The sequence below is a fragment of the Taudactylus pleione genome, unplaced genomic scaffold, assembly GCF_031769625.1.
Source record: "Taudactylus pleione unplaced genomic scaffold, aTauple2 ptg000192l, whole genome shotgun sequence".
In the NCBI taxonomy this organism is placed as follows: Eukaryota; Metazoa; Chordata; class Amphibia; order Anura; family Myobatrachidae; genus Taudactylus; species Taudactylus pleione.
The window spans coordinates 211,376-232,910 of record NW_028284594.1 but is presented as its reverse complement, the minus strand read 5'-3'; the positions used below and the strand labels follow the sequence as shown (position 1 = coordinate 232,910).

Below are 21,535 nucleotides of genomic sequence, written 5' to 3'. Positions count from 1 at the left end.
GAGGAGAGAGCAGCAGGAGAACTGGTGTTACAGGGTGAAATCCAGGTTTCAGTAATGGCTAGGAGATGTAGGGAGATGGAGATGAAAAGGCCATGGGTGACTAGTTTATTACAGACCAATCTGGCATTCCAGAGGGCACAGGATAGAGGGACAGCGTTTATGGGGGAGATGTGAATGTGATTACCACGGTTGCTGTAGCGTGGAGGTGACATTAATTTGGAGGACTGATATGAATAGTTGGCACCTGAACTAGGTAGGGAACCTGCAGGAGATGGGCAGAGAGGTAGTTTAATGAGATGTGGATGGCAGTGGGGTGAATAGACAGGGAGAGGAGTGTAGGAGTAGGGATTAGCAGTGGGGTAGTAGGACCAAGGTTGGGTAGAACACTATGAAAGTGGAGTAGCGGGAGAGGATGGGAAAGAAGGCAGACCAGAGGAGGGGGGAGAAGGGAAGGAGACCAGGGTGAAAGGATAAAGGTGGAAGCAGGGGGCAGAACAGAATATTAGGTAGACACTGAGTGAAAGGAGGAGTTGAAGAAAACATAAACATGGTATGATGTGGTTACTAGAGGGAAGAAGAAAACTGGAAGTAGGAATGAAATATGAATGCGAGAGAGTGCAAGAGATTTGCAGAAATGGAAGTGAAAAACAGTGTTAAAATGTTGTTGTTATGCATACACATTTTCTATTATTGAGTGGAATAAAAGTGGAGATTTAATGTGTGCAGAAATTGAATATTAAAGTAGACTGTGGGCCTGATTCTGCAAGGATTGTAATTGCAAATCTGCACGCAGGCAGCTTGCGATCCTTGCAGATATGGTAATGCAGCTCGAGGCATCACGCCTCCTGTTCATTACTTATCTGAGCTGCGTTGTCCAACGCAGCATTGGATAATCTGCGCACCTTTGGCCGGCTACTGTGACCCATGGGGTCCCGCAGCTGACCGCCGCAGTTTAGAGGATTAAGCCAGGAAATCTCCATCAGCCGACGTAGTTCCTGGCTTCTTCCTTCCCCCGCAATTGCGGCGACACAACTCTGTTTCGGGAAACAGAAGGCATCGCCGCCCCCTGCAGTATAGTTCTGTATACTGTACAAAATTCTGGTTACCTGTTAAGATAATTAAATCAATCAATGGATTTAATTTTATATATTTTTTATTTTAGAGTGATGTAAGAATAAAGTTTGAACACAACGGGGAGAGACGGTGAGTAGGATTATTTGTAACATTTGTTTTCCTTGAGTTCTGACTTGTCAGTATAACTGATGCTGTTTCTGAGATGGGAATAAAGCAAAGTAACTTTGCACCTTGGTAATACCATGCTGCACTGCAGCTGGGCAGATTAAAAATGTGCAGAGAGATTTAGATATATGAGGAGCGTGTCTGAACTCAAAACTAAATTGCAGCCTCTATGCTGGTGGACACTGGACCATGGGGGTTGTAGATGGGAATGCAAGAGCTGGCACTTAAACTAAACCTGTAGCTTTAACCCTAAGTTCCTCCCCTCTGCAACCCCAGCATGCCAGTGTGATTTAAGTGCCTGAGGAGTTGGATAGATTTGTGGCTGCTCTGCAGCCCTTTGAAGCTAGCTTCTTTTTCTTTGTAATATTTTTTTTTTTTTACTTTGTAGTAGGTTTCAGTGGTTCAGTGTCCCCCAGCCTTGATGAAACTTGTTTGCTTACCGTTGAATCCTTTTCTCTGAATCAGGCTAGGGGACACTGCGTTCCCTCCCTCACGTTCAGTCGTGTGTGGTGTTTGGTTCTTGACCGGTCTTTTCCCTACTGGTTTGTTTGGTTGTTCTGACCATTTCATTGGGTTCCTGCTACTCCTCTCCGGACTCTCTTAAAGAAGTACTGGAATTGTGGGATTGCAGGGGGGAGGAGCTAGAGCTAAAACTGCAGTATCATTAAGTGCCTGCTAAAGCCCCCAACCGACAATCTCATGGTCCAGTGTCCCCCAGCCTGATTCAGAGAAAAGGATTCAAGGGTAAGCAACCAAAAATCCCCTTATATATAATTTGCAGTAATTCCTGGATCCCAGGAACAACGTGGCACTCCTCGGACTTAATAAAGTGCAAAAAACAACTTGAACCCTTAAACAATCAATGAAAGAGGCCCCTGTTTGTGTGTGTGTATGTATATGTGTGTATATGTCACCCCAGCATATAATAACAAGACAAGTAAGGTATCGATACAATGTTTCGGTTTTCATAACCACCTTCCTGGAACAGCTTGGTTGAGAGAGGTCCATTTGTGACTAAAACTGACATGCACAGTAAATACACCTTGTTTGGTGCAACGGGTTCAGAATGCTCTCCCTCTCCCTAGATATATAGGGCAGGGTACTGACAGCTTCCAATGTGTTGCTTTAAAGTTCAGAAAGCTCACGGTGTATGTTTATTTATGTTTTTACATAGTGCTGCAGTTTGTAAGCTTTCAACCATCAATATATGACAAGTGTTGTTACTTTTTTAGTTGTTAAATTATGAACACAGATTTCTCCTTGTGAAAACCCTATACTTGCCCCAGTTCTACATCTCAGATTCTATTGTAGAATTTGGAAGTTGGCTCTTTCATTTAAATCAACTTGTACTTTTGGTTTAGTGGTCTTGAATCCTTAATCTGCAGTAGATTTCAATGTGGCTTATTGGGATATTTTATTCCTGTTTCCTCTTGGAGCTTTTTAATGGATTTCCTCCTTCACCATTTCCACACGCCTCCTGTAACGTGATCTATCAAAATATGACTAGGTATCCAGAGGCATACTGTCCCTGTACTAATTGTAACCTCCTTAGTATGTGGCTACCTGCTTGTCCTCAGATTTTACTTCCTCATGCTCACACATTTGTTTGTAGTGATGCGATCTGCTTGCAAAAACTGTGTGTGTATAGTACATTAACGTATCCAGCACAGGATACTGTGTAATAAATGGCCTGATTGTGAACCGGCCCTGGCTCACTTCTATCACTAGCCTGAGTTTCCTTTTTTCCTTATGGGGTTTGCATTTACAGACAGGAGCTGGGAAGTGGCCTCGCGGCTGCTCACTGGCTGCCAGATCTGACCACAAGTATGTAAGATGGCTGAAGGCTCCGCATAAGTAAGTTATATGGAAGGATAACTCCTTGTACTGGCCACGAGGATGAAGTAGAGTACTTCCTATTAGAGGTGGAAGGTTCAGCTGACTGTATGCAGACATTGGCTGCCTCTGTGCCCTGGATGGTGCTTGATATTCCAAGAATGTCTCTTGTGGTTTCCTCTAGAAACATATCTGTTAAAGGCTTAATGAAACTCTAAAACCATATATGATGGGCCAGTGAAAGACTTTTACATGAGAATTGTATAATCTTGCCAACAATATTCTGGCAAAAATGCAAAATGTCAGATGAGGGCTCCAGACGTCTGGACTGAGATATTTAGCAGTTCTGTTTTATTCACATTAACATTGCCTCGCAGAAGCTGAACTCCTCTTAATATGTATTATGGAGATAATAAACTGACAATGGTGCAGGTGCTATAAAATGTTAAGAATACATAATTCAATGAGCCTGTTACAATGTATTAAAGTGCCCCCATCACCTACACACATTCACAAAACTTTGTTTGCCAGAGAAGTATTTGTATATAGTGTCCTGCAACTGTGTGTATATGTGTATACAATATAGAACTATGAACTGTCTTACCTCTTTGTAGCAAATATTATTATTAGTATGTTCTCACTGTTTTGAAATTGAAACTATTCTGTGTTAAGCAGGCACCAGTGATTGCAAAATGTGCGCTACAGCGCGTTGTTACGCGCTACAGGCAGTGAGGGACTCAGTTTTTAGAAATTAGTGGGTCCCACTAGATGCGCTGTGAGTCACTGACCTGTGTGCACCTCAGCAGCCAATAACCGTCCTCAGCGACTTCCCAACCAGTCACAGCAGCCTGCTGCTTCTCCTCGGCCAATCGCCGCCCTGCCAACCACCCTCCTCACTGACCACCTCCTCCCCGACGGCAGCTAGGATATTATCGCGGACTGCCGCTGGTGATTGCAGGGCCAGCTACCTCTCTCCAGTGAGTCAGCTCTGTGAGGATACCCTCAGCCTGTGTGACCCGTGGCTGCATGTAATCGTCTCTGCAGTGTCTGGTCGCACAGGGCCAGCTCTAGGGCAATACACTTGCGCTGATCCCCAGCTGCCGCCACAGCCCTGGAGTCCGGCGCAGGTGACGCCACTGGCTAGCCCCCTCTGCCTCCAGTTTGCCCCGCAGCTTCAAGTTCCTTGTTTGGTTGCCAGTATTTTCCCCCCTCCTCCCATCATGTGCTGACTCCCGAGCCTGAGCGCTCCTAAAGATGAAAAGCTAAGCGATGAGGAATTTCCCCTTGTATTTAATGGGGTCCTTAGTATATAATAACCCTAGTGCTGCCTCCGATACCGGTGGCCTTTTCTATTGCCACCAAGAAAATGAACGATAGAAATAGATGTGTATAAGGCGTAGACTTAGATTTAATAATGCTAATTCTTCTCATAAAAACTTCATATTTTATTTCTAGGTGGATAAGCAATACATAGTATGGTTTGACAGTAATAATTTAAAATATTGGTGGTAAAATGAATTAAAATTCCGGAGCATTAATGCACATCAGCAGATAAAAGACTATTCTGTAAGAAGTACATTACATGTATTTCAGTAGAGATGTCTGACCCTCTGCATTACCAAAAACGATTGTGTTCCCCCAATACATAGGACTAATATATGCATTCTTTATTTAATGATTGTAACTTTATTACATTATTGTTGTTACAATGATTTCTCAAACATTATTAAAACAAAACCTGGCTTGTTGATCCTTGGGTGGAGTATGTAGATGTTTGGGTTCATCGTTTCGTCTCCAGCTGAATTGATGATTAATATAAATCTTACAGGATCCTGCAATTTCCTCGGCCAGTGAAGTATGATGATGTGGAGCAAAAGGTGAAAGTGGTGTTTGGACAGCAGATGGACCTCCATTACATGAACAACGAGGTGAGATTCTTTATGCTTATTCAACAATTAAAGAGCAGTCCATTACACACACACACACACACACACGTTATACATAGAGATGCTACAGTGCACTGAAATTCAGGAGGTGGCCTCTGCGTGCATGCCAGAAAGGAAGCTATGAACAAAGTAAAGTTCAGTTTGGAAGAATGCACATCAGTTAGATAGGTGAGATACTATGCTAATTGTTGCCTGGCAGCTGCCAATGATTTGCTGCTCTCCACAGTAAATAATGTGATGCTTTAGGATTTTAAAAAATAACAATGTTGATGAATCATATGTAAAATTTGGCTGTAGAAAAACACTGAGCAGCAGTATACATGGCCACTCTCTTTGCACCAATGTATAAACACGCCAACAACACACCTTAAGCTGGGTACAAATCGATACAATTTTCTGGCCGATCTTGAGATTCCGACCTATTCTTCAGGCATTGTAAGAGTGTGTATGCTCCTACCATCATTTATCGCAAGAAAACAGAACATGTCTGAAGATCTGATTTTATGATGATCCTAAAACTCATCAGACACGATGGTCCTATGTCGGACAAATCAGGGTGTGTGCATGCACTGCCAACCATAGTGTGTGTATGGAGTCACGTTCTTTTCAGGAAAGGTTTTGTGTTGCGGATCGCAAGCTTTAGTGTTTAGCGAATGCCAGAGGAAATTAGCAGCAGTCACTTGGGTGCTGTTTGCAAGCATCATGCACAAATAAAACTGCTCAGGGTGGGTTTGGCAGAACAGGTAACCACCAGGCGCCAATCGCAGACAGAAAAACTTGGAAAGTTTGTTGGGAGTGTAGATAAATTAATTACTGTGAGGTTCTGGTTTCGTTGTGGACCCGGGGTGGTAATAGGAGCAGACACTGAAGCAGGTTTAAAAGTAAATGTGGAGTTTTTAATGAGTGGCTTAACAGACATCAATGTGGTAAAACAGATAGTCCGGGTATAGCACTGAAGTGCACTTGGGAGCTGTAGTGAGGCAAATAGGAAAAAGTCCAGTTAGTGACAGGCAATGGAAAATGTCCAGGTAGTGACTGGTTGATAGAAAATGTCCAGGTAGTGACTGGTTAATAGAAATTGTCCAGGTAGTGGCAGACAAGGTGAACTGTCCAGGTGGTGACTGATTAATGAAGAATGCAAACTGAGGAAGAAATATCCAGCAGAGTATCAGTGGAGGCAAGGTGCAGGGTGAACAGCAGGACTCAGGTACTCAGGCAAGGGGAAGGTAATGGAGGATGCAGTGTAGTCCAGCGGGGTTGGAGCAGACAAGCAGACAGGCAGTTAGCGTTTCACAGGTAACAGGTGGTGAGCACAGGGAACTCTCTCGGCTATGCTGAGAAACACGTTGCACTGGCAATAAAGTGAGGTTCTGAACCTCCCTAAATACCAAGTGCTGAGCCGTGACTGGCCAGAGAGAGCATGTGACAAACCAGGATTGGGCGAGCAAATCCTGGCCTGAGGCAAGATGGCGGCGCCCATGCCAAACGGAACGGAAGCACTGCCAGACCTCACCAGCCCAACATGACAGCATGCCCGCGTAGAACCACGCACAGCCAGTGCCCCTCGCCACACACCAGCACCACCGCCAGACGCCCCCCGCCACAGTGACCTCACAGGTAATACCCGTCGACCACCATGCCGAGAAAACCCTGGTCGTGACAATTATATGCAGAGTAAGCTATAATGTTAACATCCCTGTAAGACTGAATCATCAAATCATTCAAATACATGTGTGACAAGGCATCACCATTAGATTCTTTTGCACTTGGATCTTTTTTTGATGGCTGTGACCAGGTGGTATTGCTCTGCCAGCTGCTACAGATTGGGGTAGGTGACTCACTCTTTTTGAGCATAAAGAGTGGGCCTACTTTTCCACTCCTGTGGAGTCAGTATCAGCTGGTTATTGATGGCAAGACGGAATGTCTTACCATCAATAACCACCTGATACTGACTCCTCCCATTGCATTGTAGGACCGTAACTTCCTCCCACACCAGCACCTGGAACCACTTACTTCTAGGTACGCTGCTGCAACACCTCCTGATTGGTGGTGGTTAATTCCTCACTGGTCACTTATTATGGACCAGTGATGTGCTTGGTAGTGGTCAGGGGGGAGCTCAGAGACGCTGGGCTCAACCTCTGGACAGCCGGAGAATGGATAGTGTTTGGCGCTTATCAGTTATTCACAGGGTACAAGCAGATGCAGGCGTCTTTGGAGGCAGAAAGATGTTATTCACCCTAATAAAATATCCTTAAAAGACAATTGTTTCTAATTGAAGTTGCTGTGAATATCACAGTCTACAGATATAATAGAATCAGATGGAATACAATCTATAGAAGGTTGAGGGTACACACCTTTTGAGTATGCAGACCCTATTTTGTGCACATTTTCTTTATTAATTTCAAAGAATGAGATATATAAAGATCACAAGCAGATAACAGCAAAATATAGGTCCATAGATATCTTAACAGCATGAAATCCTAACAATATAGCTGACAGACCTGCTTAAGTTTTATAGTGTATGTTATGAATGAGTGAGGGTGGGGGGTTTACAAGGAGGTAGGGTGAGGGTGGGGGGTTTACAAGGAGGTAGGGTGAGGGAGGGGGGTTTACAAGGAGGTAGGGTGAGGGAGGGGGGTTTACAAGGAGGTAGGGTGAGGGAGGGGGGTTTACAAGGAGGTAGGGTGAGGGAGGGGGGTTTACAAGGAGGTAGGGGTGAGGGAGGGGGGTTTACAAGGAGGTAGGGTGAGGGAGGGGGGTTTACAAGGAGGTAGGGTGAGGGAGGGGGGTTTACAAGGAGGTAGGGTGAGGGAGGGGGGTTTACAAGGAGGTAGGGTGAGGGAGGGGGGTTTACAAGGAGGTAGGGTGAGGGAGGGGGGTTTACAAGGAGGTAGGGTGAGGGAGGGGGGTTTACAAGGAGGTAGGGTGAGGGAGGGGGGTTTACAAGGAGGTAGGGTGAGGGAAAAGGTATCAGCCATCAGTGTTGGATAATCAAGTTGTATAGAGCCCCTGCTTAGTTCATTTCTAGCACACAGTACAGCAGTGGGCATTCCGACCCCCGTCCATTTAACCACTTGACAGACTAATATTTTTTTTTTTTAAATGTCCCCAAAATTGTCAATAATTTTTTTTGTTTAGATTATGTAAAATTATAGCTATTTAATTCAGATTCAGTACAATTTTAATAACAAATATGCAGATTTTTTAATAAAACTACCAACATTTACATAATTTGATCATTTTAAAAAATCAACCATTATGAGGATTGTTTCTAAAAAAGTTTTATATAGTTAAAACAAAAAAGTATCACACACACACACTGTGGGGCGAGAAGGGAAGCCGCAGCTTCCCTGAGCTTGGGCTGCAGGAAGACCCTTTTGAAGCCTGACCAGCAGGAGGGGCTGAGGAGAGGTTGCCACGACAACAGATGGGCCAGCCGGGTGCCTGAGCCCCGCAGCTGTTGGAAGATTAGCTTTCAGCAGCAGACACTTCTGACACGGTCGCATCATTAAACATTTTATACATTTTAGACCCATTTCCCACTGCAGCCTGCTGGGGCAGCCATTTTAGCGTTGTGGAGTGGTGGATGGGACCAACCCACACTGCCAATGGTTCTGTTTGTAATAAGTTACACAGGTGTACTATTATTTAAAGTACACATTTTGTATTGCTATATTCTGGAGAATTAGACCTACATTTCAGGATACATTTTTTTTGCATTTTTCTTTAATCATCGCATAACATCTGTAAATTATTGAATGAAATATAAATTTGCACCATTAAGACATACTAATGAGATCTGATTATGAAGGAGTAAACCACCGCTGGTCTTAAAAGGGGTTGAGCTAGAATAAGGATGCTTGGGAACACTTATGGTAAACACTCTGCACAGACCCCAGGGATCCATATCTGAATATTCAAGACTGCCTTGAAAATGATACGCTAAGTATTGATACGCGTTGGCTGTGAGAGTGGGTGCTGTGTTATCTAGTTCCTGCATGAGTAGTTTCACCACGGACCTTCCCTAAGACCTGGGCATATTTTGGGATTATTTGTGATGTGCCTTTCCTGTGCTTCTATTTGGTAGGAGGCAAGCTATTTTGCTCTCTTTATAATTTTATTTATGATTTTTTGATGGTGCTACACAAAGTTTTTTTTGGTACAACATGTGAGAAATAAGTATTGGAATGGAAGAAGCACCTTTTAAAGAGATCTCTGGTGTATTCCTTGTGTACTATTGGCTCTAGAAAATCTGATCGGTCTTTATTTATACAAGCTAGTAAGAGTAGTCACACTTAATTTATTTGGTTTTTAGTCATCTAACTGTTTTCTTCATTGATTATTACATTGTACACAGATTTTTTTCATCTTTTACATTTGCTATTATTTGTAAAAAAATATATATATATATTTTTTTTATATATAATACTGCACTGTTAGATATATTTATTTACATATATTTTGGTGGAATACTGAAAAATCAGAAGAAGAAAGGGAAACGCCAAGACTGATGTGATGTTTATTCACATTGGGTGTTTTAAAGCATCACCTTTTGTCTCAATATTTAAATTTCCATTGCCAACTCTGAACGTATCTAGAACTGAGAATGTTATGCTGATTCAGATTTTCTTCTTTTTTCAGCTTTCTATCCCCCTCAGGAGTCAGGATGACCTTGACAAGGCCGTGGATCTCTTAGATCGCAGCTCCAGTATGAAAAGTCTTCGGATTCTTCTTCTTTCTCATGACAGGAACCATGTAGGATATTCTGTTTTCTATACTATTTCTCCTGTCTGGCATTGATTCTATAGTAACTAAGTATTTAGGCTATGGGGTCAATCCAATTAGGTGCGCGTTGCAAGTTGTAATTTTCTCTGTGAATTCATATTGCAATCCAATTCGCAACTTACATTGATGCAGTCAGAGTAAACTCACATTTTCTTCACCTATCCATAGGGGCAGAGCCATAACTAGACTTTTTGGTGCCCTGTGCCAGAAAGAGCATTGGCGCCCCCCTCATTTTTCAAAGGGACATAATGCACCCAGAAAAGGGCCATGGCCTCATGGGGAAGGGCTAGGGAAGAGATAGGAGAGGCCAGGAGATGCTGGGGATGAAATAAGAGGAAGCTACAAGTGAGAATGATAATAAACAGAAATTTGACAGGCCCAAACAGTGCCCCCTGATCTGTGGTGCCCTGTGCGATGGCACCGGCCACACTACCCTAGCTACGGCCCTGCATAGGGGGGACACACGGACTACGCTGGGGGTATAGGGTGGCAGGTGGAGTCTGGGCACCAAACAGTTAATTTCTTCAGAGATGTGCAGCTCAGGCTTCTCCTCCCCTATACCCCGCACCTATATAGTGGGGCTGCTAATGCACCCTCATATTTATTTTTTTATTTATTTTGTATTTTATTTTACTGAGCAGGCAGAGCCGGGCGTCTTATAGGACTGGGTCAGCGACCTCAGCCAGGTCCTCGCAGTACACTGAGGACTGCAGCCGGGGGCAGCGCAAGGTCGTCTCCCTGCTACATCAGCGCGGCTGTCGCCACCGGTGCAGATGACGCAGGAGGCCGGGTCGCCCGCAACCCCGCTAGACCAGCAGTGCACTTGAAGGCAGCGGGGACTGCAGAGCTCAGTGGCCATCACCACATTGTAAGTGAGCGTAGCCGGGATCTATAGGCGGCCATTGCCCTGGGGATCCGTGTTAGGCTCTCCCCGTTAACCCTGGCCCTCGGTGTGTTCCCTCACTGAGGCTTCCCGCCATGGGCTTACTCCTCTTCTCTTCTCCTTCAGGCAGACGCTGAGCAGCCATTTTACACAGCTGCTGGCTACAGTTAATCTCCAGAGAGGTTTGGCTCCCGTCTCCCCTCAGGTCAGCTCCATCCAGCTGACTAGGGTTGGTTTGTTGAGCATTATTTGCCTATTTTTGCATTGAATGCGACTGTGTGCTTGTTCTCATTTTTCACACTATTATCTTTCTTTCTATAGCTGTGCAAGGGGTTAACTCCTCCTCTGTTGCCCTGCCCATTATTAAATTTGTGCGGCCCCTACATTTAGTGCACTGTTCCCTATTGTACACCCCTGTTATATAACCTGGCGTGTGGGACTTTCCTTGGAACACAGTAACCTGTCTTCCAAGAACAAAGCGCCCAAGAAGAAAGAGGCTCCTTTGCTGCGTACATGTAGAAACTGTTCTGCTGCTCTTTCCCCACAAGATGCGCTCCAGGATGTATATGTATCCAGTGTTACTCAGACACGCAGTGAAACGTCACATCTCCTGCTTCCAACCAGGAACGACATGTGCCTGTACTTCCTACTTTGGAGGTTCAAGCTGCCCCTATTATGCAGCCTCATTTGCAGCTGTGCTGGAACCCCCATGGATTAACACCTTATAACAGTCAGTACAGGGCTTAGCACAGGTGTCTGCCTCCTTTCAGCAAATGCTGGACAGGGACTTACGGATGCAGATCGTCCAGGCGTGAGAGCTCTGACCCCCAAACGGTTGAAGTTTCTGATTCGGAACTCTCCTCGGACAAAGATGAGTGTTCTTCCGGTGCCTATGATAATGAGACCTCGTCTGTTCAGGAGGTGCCTCTCCATCAAGTAGCTGTTGTTTCCTTAGTTAGGGCAGTCAGATCGGTCCTTTCTATTGAAGACGAGCAACCGGCTCCTACCCAAGGTGCCGGTTTTCAAACGTCTGAAAAAGGTCTCAGTGGAGTTTCCTAAATCTGAACAACTTGAGGAAATTGTAGTGGAGGCTTGGACCGCTCCTAATAGGCGGTTTCAGGTCTCCAGGCTCATTGTGTCCTTTTACCCACTCCCTGCTGGGGAGCATAGCACATGGGAGTCTCCTCCTGTTGATGCGCACATTGCCCGTCTCCTCAATAGTTTTACCCTTCCTATTTCCAATACAGCTTCCCTCAAGGATCCGACGAACAGGAAGTTGGAAAATAATTTATACACATGCAGGCGCTATCGCACGTCTGTCCATGGCTTCTGCATGGGTGGCTAAGGCGATTAGCGCTTGGACGAAATGCCCTGGAGGAGGGCCTTATGCCAGAGGCCCATGGCGACCAGCTACTACCTCTGGTGGCGCAGATCAAGCAGACTGCTTCCGATCTGGATGAAGGGGCTCTTGAGACCGGCATCTTAACTGCCAAGGTGGTGACTTCTTCTGTGTCGGCCAGAAGGACCTTCTGGCTGTGCTCCTGGCGAGCTGACTTGGACTCTAAGAAGGCCATTGAAGCCCTTCCTTGACGTTCTATTTGGACCAGAATTGATAAAATAGTTGCCATGGTGGCGGCTTCCAAGTCAGCATGTCTTCCTTTGGTGGCAGCCCCTAATGCGAGAACATCCTCCTTTCGCCCGCAAAGGAAGGCCAAGGGGCAGTCTTTTTCTAGGTCCAAGAATTCTTCCTCTAAGACCACTAAACCCAGAAGCAAACAGTACTGGCCTGCCAGACGCCCGGCTGCCAAACAAGCCTACGAATTGACTGGACCGGCCTCTCCCTGGGGTACCCCAGTGTGGGAGGCCGGCTTCTGCTTTTCTACTATGTCTGACGCCTGGGTTCGCGGCGTAGTCTCGCATGGCTACGCTCCGACTTTCAGGAGGCGTCCACCGGCACGGTTTTTCACCACAGTTTCCGGTAAAGGCAAAAGCACTGCTGGAGTCAATTCGCTCTCTACTAGCATCCGATCTCTTCTACGCCAACCTCTTCTTAGTTCAGAAGCTGAATGGCTCCTTCTGCCCAATTCTCAACTTCAAATCCCTCAACTAGTATTTGCGGGTCCCCAAATTCCGTATGGAGTCTTCGCACGCCATCATTTTGGCCTTTGAACCGGGAGATTTCATGGCCTCCTTAGATATCCAGGATGCATATTTACATGTGCCTATCCGAGTCACCAGCGCTTCCTCCGGTTTGCAGTCAAGGAGGAGCACTACCAGTTTCGGGCTTTGCCCTTTGTTTTTTCCACAGCTCCTCGTGTGTTCACGAAGGTTATGGCGGTCATGGCAGCTCACTTACAGCGTAAGGTTATCAGAATTCTCCCTTACCTGGACAATCTTTTTATTCGCCTCACAATAGATCTTCTACAGTCGCAGGAGTGGGTCACCAATTGGAAGAAGTCCTCCTGGACTCCGGCCCAGGAGATGCTCCACATGGGGGCAATGTTGGATTCACAGGTTCAGAGAGTGTTAATCCCGGTGGACAAGATTCAGGATCTGTAGGACAGGATTCGAGGGTTCTTACTTCATCGTCGGGTGCCAATTCACACCTGCATGCGAATCCTGGGATCTCTGGTCTCCACTTTCGACATGGTGGAGTACGCCCAGTTTCACTCCCGGCCTCTCCAGGCGGAGATTCTGAATCGTTGGAATGGATCCCATCTCCAGATCAAACTGCAGACAGTAGTACTATCTTGCGTGGTGGCTCCAGAGCTCCCACTTGGACAAGTGTCGCCCCTTCTGGATTCTGGACTTGGGTTCTTTTCACCACGAATGCCAGTCTTCGTGGGTGGGGAGCTGTGATCTGCCAGCACTCTTTCCATGGTCGATTGACGGCTCAGAAGCGCTGTCTCCCGATCAATGTCCTGGAACTTTGAGCTGTCTTCAGGGCTCTTTGTAAGGCTCAGCAATTCTTCTCAGCATCGCCCAGTCCAAGTCCAATTGGACAACGCGATTGCCGTCACTTACATCAACCATCAGGGCGGCAGTATCGCGGCGCCATGAAAGAGGTCAGTCGCATACTCGGTTGGGCGGAGCTTCATGTACCTGCAGTTTTCATTCCGAGGGTCCAAAATTGGAAAGTGGACTTTCTAAGTCCGCCAAGACATCCACTCCGGCGAATGAGCCCTTCATCCGGATGTCTTTCAGCTTCTAGTTCATTGTTGGGGTCTGCCGGAAGTCGATCTGATGGTGTCTCTGTACAACCACAAGGCACCAAAGTACGGATCTCGCACCAGAGACCTGGGGGCTCTTCTGGTGGATGCGTTGGCGGTTGCGCAGACCTTCAGTCTCATGTACATTTTCCCTCCGATCTCGCTGCTGTCAAGGGTTCTCCGCAAGTTCAAGTTGGAAGGCGACACCGTGATTCTGGTAACTCCTGATTAGCCGCGGAGGGCTTTGTATGCAGATCGTCTAAGCCTCTCCATCGACGCCTGGCCATATCTTCTGTCTCGGGGCCTGTGCTGCCACCCGGATCTGACTCTCCTCGCTTTGATGGGTTGGTTATTGAGACATCCGTCTTGAAAGCTAAAGGTTTTTCGTGGTCAGTCATTCGCACCACGTTGAATGCACGGAAATCTTCTTCCGCCAAAGTTTATTCAAGAACAAAATAATTTATTACTGCGCTTACACCTATATCTGTGTATTTGTAATGGTATTAAAATGATGGTATAGCCTTCTTATATGTCTGAGAATATACACGTAGTATAGAGATACCAGTGAGAATGAAGGTCAAGACTAAATTTCTAAAAGGAAAAGGGTACTTTTACTTGTTCATTTCACATTGTTTCATGTGTATAACAATTAAAGAATAAATGAAAATTAAGGTCAATTGACCAACGTTGGCATATAACACCTTATGCCAGAAATGAAATGTCTATAATCGATACATTAATATGAAGAACACATGAGCCACATCATACACAAGGTTTCCAAATAATTGTTCTCGGTGTATCCTGATACAGTTGAGGTGCTCAACATTAGCTCCTCTTAGTTACTGGTGTTGCTTATACTACAGTCCCTCTAATGCTGAATCTCTTTAAGTATTTGAAAATGATGACAGGTGTTGCAATAAGTGCGTTTTGGCTTTTTATAATATCCAACAGCCGGGGGAATGTATCACTTTGTAGCAGTTAGAAGATGTGTAAGCGGTGTCACACTTGTATTATAGGTAGTCTGTACACTAGAATGAGTGTTCAGGTTGGTGAAGCCTGGGTGGCATGGAGCGGTAAGCGAGGGTATTGCGGGGGGCTCCGGCCAAAGCTCTGTTCCGTATTACAGGCTATTGAGGTTTGTCTTGTTAAGACTGTTCCCCAGTGTTTTTATCTCACAGAGACTTGCTTATGTCTTGGGAGTGGACAGTCCGGCTTGGGCCTGTAAGCCGGGTACCGGGTATCCACTCCATTACAGCCGCGCGACCCCTCCAGCTCCTTCTCCTGACCTGATTTTGCTAGATGTCCGCGCGACTGTTCTCCGATGTCTCTCTCTTCTGTGTTCTCTGCGTGTGCTTGGTCACATGACCACTGCTACATGTGTCTCTCTCCGGCTGTGTGGGGTTTGTCTTGGTGTGGTCCAACGCATTTCAGCCCTTGAGCATTCCTCTGGCCAAAGTTTATCATCGGATTTGGCACCCTTACTACTTGTATTCTTCCAGAGGTTTTAATTGCAGATCCGAGTTTTCTTGTTTCTACAGTCTGGTCTAGATTTGGGTCTTCTTATGTCTTCCTTAAAGGTACAGGTCTCTGCCCTTTCAGTTCTCTTTCAAAGACTTAATGCCAGATGTTCGTACATTCTTTCAGGGAGTTTTCCATGTGCAGCCACCGTTTGTCCCTCCGGTGGCAACTCACTTTGAGCCTTTGGATTCGGTGGGCCTTCGTTGGCTCATGTGGAAAACTATATTCCTTCTGGCTACTGCTTCAGCTCTGAGAGTGTCTGGCATGAGCGCTCTGTTGTGTCGCTCTCCTTTTCTGGTCTTTCATTCGGACTGGGCCATTCTTCGGATTCTACTTGGCTACCTTCCTAAGGTGGTTCCCAGATTCCATCTCAATCAGGAGATTGTGCTCCCAGTTTTTCAGTCTCCGGAGGAGTCGGCGGTAGAGGCTTCTTTGAATGTTGAGGGCATGCCGCATCTATGTACAGCGTACCAGGGATATCGGGAAGTGGGATTCCCTTTTCATCATCTATGGTTTCCACAAGGGAGACTGGCCGGCTATGAAGCAGACCTTAGCCAAGTGGCTCCGCTTCACCATCCACCATGCGTATGTGGCAGCGGACTCCAAGGTCGTGGTGACTGCTCATTCCACAAGATCGGTTGGTGCCTCTTGGGCAGCTCATCATTGTACCTCTTACAGAGGAGCTTTGCAAGGCGTCCATGTGGTCTTCGGTTCATACGTTTATCCGCTTTTATGCTTTTGAAACCTTCGCCTCCATGGATGCGGCATTTGTGCAAAGGGTACTCTGTGCAGCTCAGGAGCATCCCCTCCCTTAGGGGAATTGCTTTGAGACGTCCCCAGCGTAGTCCCTGTGTCCCCTATGGATAGGTGAAGAAAAAAGGAGACTTGTGTCTTACCTGTTTAAGTCCTTTTCTTCAAACCTCCCTTTTAATTCGTACCTCCCTGAGAGATGGTAGGGATAATCTTTATTTTAAGGTTAAAATGCCGGGAAACCGTGCAGAACACCATGGACACCCCCCACCCCTAATGACTAATTAGGCAATTGTAAGTATCCAATTAGCTTAATTAGTCCAATAATTATATGTCACTTTTGGGGGGGTTTAACAAAAATGGCCTCAAATTCCCCCCCCTATCAACTTTTTTTGTTAGTTTAGGCACTGAAAAATATTTTTATAAATATTTGTATTTATTTTTTATTACTATTTTACATTTTTTTAAAGTGCCCTCAAAATACCCCCAAATCACCTTTTTTCCTACTTTTTTTTTTTCTTTCTTTGTTTGCATTTTTCTTTTAAATTGTTTGAGATGAAATAAAAAAGGTAGCTTGGATTTTTTTTTTTTTTTTTTAAATCACAAATCAGTCATTTGATACCATTTAAAAACCTTCAGTGTCTTCCTTATGCCAACTAACTGCCGGTCCTGCTAACAAAATTATCAAGTTTGGTGGGTCCAGGACGATCTGTGCACTTTTATCACATCGCATTTGTCAGTCAACTCGCACACCCCAGCTGCAGTTACCGTGGATTGGCATTTTTATTGGATTAGACAATTCTCGTGTACGTGCATTTGTGCGAAGTCTGCGAGTTTCATGAAACAAACTCTCAATTCGCACCTAATTGGATTGACCCATATATATAGATTATGATGTTATCTACTATTCTCGTTACAATTTTATTTATAGGACGTCACTACATTCTACACTTTATCCTTAGTCCTTATAGAGGTTCACTGTATACATAGGACTTGGTTGTGTATTTTCTCTTGTTTCTTATGGGCTAGGCTATCAGTTATACTTAAACTTCTTCTTTCCTAGACATCCTCCACCCACTCAGGGGTCCAGAAACAAGTACGGATCAAAGCCTCTCAGTCCCTGGGGGATGTTAACACCGCTTATCATTCTGCAGAAACCCGCAGTAGACACCTGTCTGTCAGTGAGTAACCACCGATCCTTTGAATTCATTTGAATATACTGTATATTACCTCCATTACACATTGCTATTTCATTATTTTATCTGACATCAAATTTATTCCTCAGGCGGTGTTCTCACAGGCATATATTAGAAGTATTCCTTACAGTAATAAAAAAAATGATCCTCCATATTGGATTGAAAAAATAAACCAATTGTGATGCTAATTGACCACCTCTAATGTCTTCACTAGGACTCTATTATATTGCAAGTTTTAATAAATGAAACCTATTCACTAGAACTCTAAATCAGAAATAGTTACTCTATTATAATGAATGAAAATATATTATTTGGGAAGTGATGCCACATTTCATGTAACACATTGAATATCTTTTCTTTTTCTTTTTTTTATGGAATGTATGATTGTCAGTAAAGCTAATATTAACATGGATATAAGGATTACCCTCATTTAAATTTTACATCCTACGAGATACATAACTTCTGGTATTGTACTATTATATAGTCATGGGACTCCTGTGTCTTCTAATGACCTTAATTTACCGTAGGCAGAAATGATTCCCTATAAAATTTTGATAAATACAACATGGCCATAATAAAGGTTTCCTGTCTGTAGCTCTAGCTAATAGGTGGAAAGCTGTCAAGTTTAGTAAGTATACTGTTAAAGGCATGGCGAGAATGATTTTATGAGCAAAAATATTTTGTTCCAAAATCTGCTGATAAGTGAAAATATGGCACTGCAAGGTAAAATGCATGAAAAAAAACCCAACAAATGAATAACTAATAAAATGCTAAAATTACATTTACCAATTTTATTTCCACTTTGTAAATACTGAAAAATAAACTGAACTGTTACAAAGCGGAATAATAAAAAAATTATGTGGTCTATCAAAATGATGGAACCAACCGAACAGGAGAGTTGCAGGGGACATTTAAGCTTTAAGCTACAATCCTGTGGCAGGTTCCATATGTCTGTTTAACAGATGTCTGTGACAGTAATTTTATGGTTGTAAATTGTTCATGAGGAATTGAATAATTTTTTATCTCACTAATCAGGTTCGCAGAACACTGGTCGCAGTTCTCCACCTCCTGGTTATGTCCCTGAGAGACAGCAAAGGATAGCTAGGCAGGGATCATATACCAGCATCAACAGTGAAGGAGAGTTCATCCCAGAGACCAGTGATCAGTGTGTAAGTCTCGAACCAAACTATAGGTCTGTTTCTCTCTCATTATTTTTAATTGAAATAAACGTTACATGACTGGTTACATTTCCAGTTGGAAGCAATGGAAGGTTTAGCTGCGGCTAATATATATATGCACTGCTAGCTTTGCAGTGTGGCAAATTGAAATGTGATTTTGATTTTTACATCTCTATTTTTTATTTATTTTTTTTCTGAGATAGATGCTTGATCCACTAAGTAGTACAGAAAATTCAATATCTGGCAGCTGTCAGTCTCTGGACCAATCAGAGGACAGGTAAATATTTAATGACCAACGGCTGTAGAGAGACATATATAGTTATGAAATGGGCAGACATGCATTCAAATATCTATACCAAAGTTCATATATCTAGCTTGTTTTTCATAATGTGTTACTGCTGCTATGTGTTCTGCAGTTATTTGCATCTTTTTTTTTTTTTTTTCTTCTTAGCCCTTCATGTAGGAAGTCTCGGATGTCAAGAGCTCGGAGTTATCCAGATAACAGGCAGGATTTCTCAGGTATAAAGAAGTTATGTACTACATTATTTACATGAATGAACAATTCTCCTGGCAAGTTGTAATTTTTGTTTATTTCAATTCAGATCGTGAAAATCAATTCTATGACAAAGCAGGGAAGGGTGGGACCTACCCTCGAAGATATCATGTCTCTATCCATCATAAAGACTATAATGATGGTAAGTGCTATTCCTTGCCTGACATCAGGGAAGTACTGAAAGTGATGGCATTGGCTGTATAAATTTGTTTGTGCATTTTTTATTTTGTGCACGAAGCTTAAAGTGAAAGCACAGCTGAAAAAATATGTTGAAACGTTGCAGAGGAGGCTGAGGTTTTGGATTAGTTCAGAGAGAAAAAAACGTCAATGCCAGCCACAAGAAAATAATATACATTTGTCGTATATAAAGAGAGAGATTAAGGGGTGGGGAAGTCAGGGAGAGGGAGAATGGGGGAGGGAGGATCACGAGAGCCTGTGTGACGTTTGTATGGCACAAATTTAATAAAAAAAAATGCCTGGTCTGTTTAAAAATGACTACTCCCTGTATAACTACAATTAGACCTTAAATCAGTCCTAGTTATTATTACAATCTGGGCCGGATTAACAGTGGGGGGGGGGGGGCATTTAGACAAGGGCGGTCGTCCAGGGGCCCCCACCTCTAGAGCACGCATGGGGGGGTTTCTGAGAAGCTAGAACCCCCCCCCCCACCACCACCCGACGGACCAATTCCCCCCTGCTAACATGTCCGGAGGGGGCGGAGCCAATGTGACATGCCCCACCTATTGTGTGTGGATATATGTGTTAATGTGTGTGTATACTGCTGTTTGTGTGTGTATACTGTATATGTGTGCTGTTTAATTGTGTGTATGTATGTGTTAATGTGTGTATATATGTATTTGTGTATACTGCTGTGTGTATGTTAGTGTGTATGTATGTGTTTGTGTGTATACTGCATATGTGTGTGTTTGTGTGTAAACTGTTAGTGTGTATGTGTGTGTGTATACTGTATATGTGTGTGTGTCAGTGTATGTGTATACTGTATGTGTGTATTATATATACTTATATATATATATATATATATATATTTATTTTATTTTGTTTTATGTGTGTGTTTAATACACGTGCATGAATAAATAAAAAAATTATACAAATTGTTTTTATATATATATATAATATGTATGTGTGTGTGTATGTATGTGTATATATATATATATATATATAATGTAATCCTCCCCCCCCCCCCCCCCCCCCCCCAGAATATGCTGTATTTGCCCCTGCCCACACGGGTTGGGGTGACCCTGCGAAGAGCAGGTGTCCATTGAACCCTGTTCCCGGATGGGGGTTGAGCGCTGATCTGTATTCTGAATGCAATAGCACACTCAGCGCTGCCACATAGAACACACAGCTGCTGCCGAGTCCCCCTCATAAGCATCACGTGACACATCATGTACGTGGCGCTGATCACTGACGTTGGGCTTTAGGAGCCGCTCTGCGCTCTATGCAGCAGCGCTGACTGCTGCTGCATTCACAACACAAAGCTAGAAGGTAAGTAATCAGGGAGGGTGGATCACTTGCAGACAGTCCAAATGGGCTATACATAAATCTGCCAGCGTCCCCCTCACATGGCATGTTCTTATACAAATATTTACCCCACCAGTTGGACATACACACACACACACACACACACACAGGCTCATTCACTGGTCACCATGCTGGAAATAAAACAAAGCGCAATGTATTGTACAGTTAATTTACAGGGTTTCATGTTGCCTAATATATAATCACAACAAGGGGAGGGTGAGAGAGAGAAAAACGTGTGGGGAAATTGGTGGAAGAGAGATGGGAGAGGGGGGGTGGAGAGAGGGAACTGGTGGGTCATGTAAGAGAGAACAGGGGTATGATGGAAGACAGAGAATGGGAGGGGGATCCTGCAACTCTAGCAGCTACCCAGTGAATGACTGGTCTAATATACCAGTCCCACCAAGCCATCTTCTCACAATGCTAAAGCTCTGTACCTCTTAGCGCCATATTGGGGCCTAATTTCCTGGTCACGAACATGGTGCTGCGCCTTCACCACACTAATGGTGCATACACAAGGTCAGATATGTCAGATGAACGATTTCAGCCTGTATTAAAATTAATGAAATCGAGCAAATCTGACTGCAAACACATCAGATGTCAGATATCGTTATCTGAGAAACGGGAACGCGCATTGTTCATTGTTGCCCACATTTCAGATTTTTCTTTCAGATATGAACGATTTTTAAAATCGTTATCGTTCAGATCTGAAGAAAAATCTGACCGTGTATATGCACCATTAGGCTATTCCTCTGCCTTGACCTCACCACAAAACCAGCTTTCCCCTCCAACATATTACCCTCCTGCATATTCTACTTATTCAGCATGAACCCTTCAGTTACCGGATTTGCCTATGCTCCTTGACTCCACAATCCCCCCTGCTCATCTTTGTACAACATTCCAAGG

General features: G+C 44.2%; 1 protein-coding gene across 2 annotated transcripts in view; it reads left to right on the top strand.

The window, feature by feature from the left end:
* Positions 1–21,535, top strand: part of MAP3K3 (mitogen-activated protein kinase kinase kinase 3) — a 58,007-nt gene that overhangs the window by 18,661 nt on the left and 17,811 nt on the right. For both annotated transcript variants that reach the window (XM_088476732.1, XM_088476731.1), the window contains exons 3-10: positions 1,163–1,203; positions 4,901–5,000; positions 9,660–9,773; positions 17,227–17,344; positions 18,395–18,528; positions 18,741–18,814; positions 18,989–19,056; positions 19,140–19,232. In XM_088476732.1, the coding sequence (XP_088332858.1) occupies positions 1,163–1,203; positions 4,901–5,000; positions 9,660–9,773; positions 17,227–17,344; positions 18,395–18,528; positions 18,741–18,814; positions 18,989–19,056; positions 19,140–19,232 (742 nt within the window). The remainder of the gene's footprint in view (positions 1–1,162; positions 1,204–4,900; positions 5,001–9,659; positions 9,774–17,226; positions 17,345–18,394; positions 18,529–18,740; positions 18,815–18,988; positions 19,057–19,139; positions 19,233–21,535) is intronic.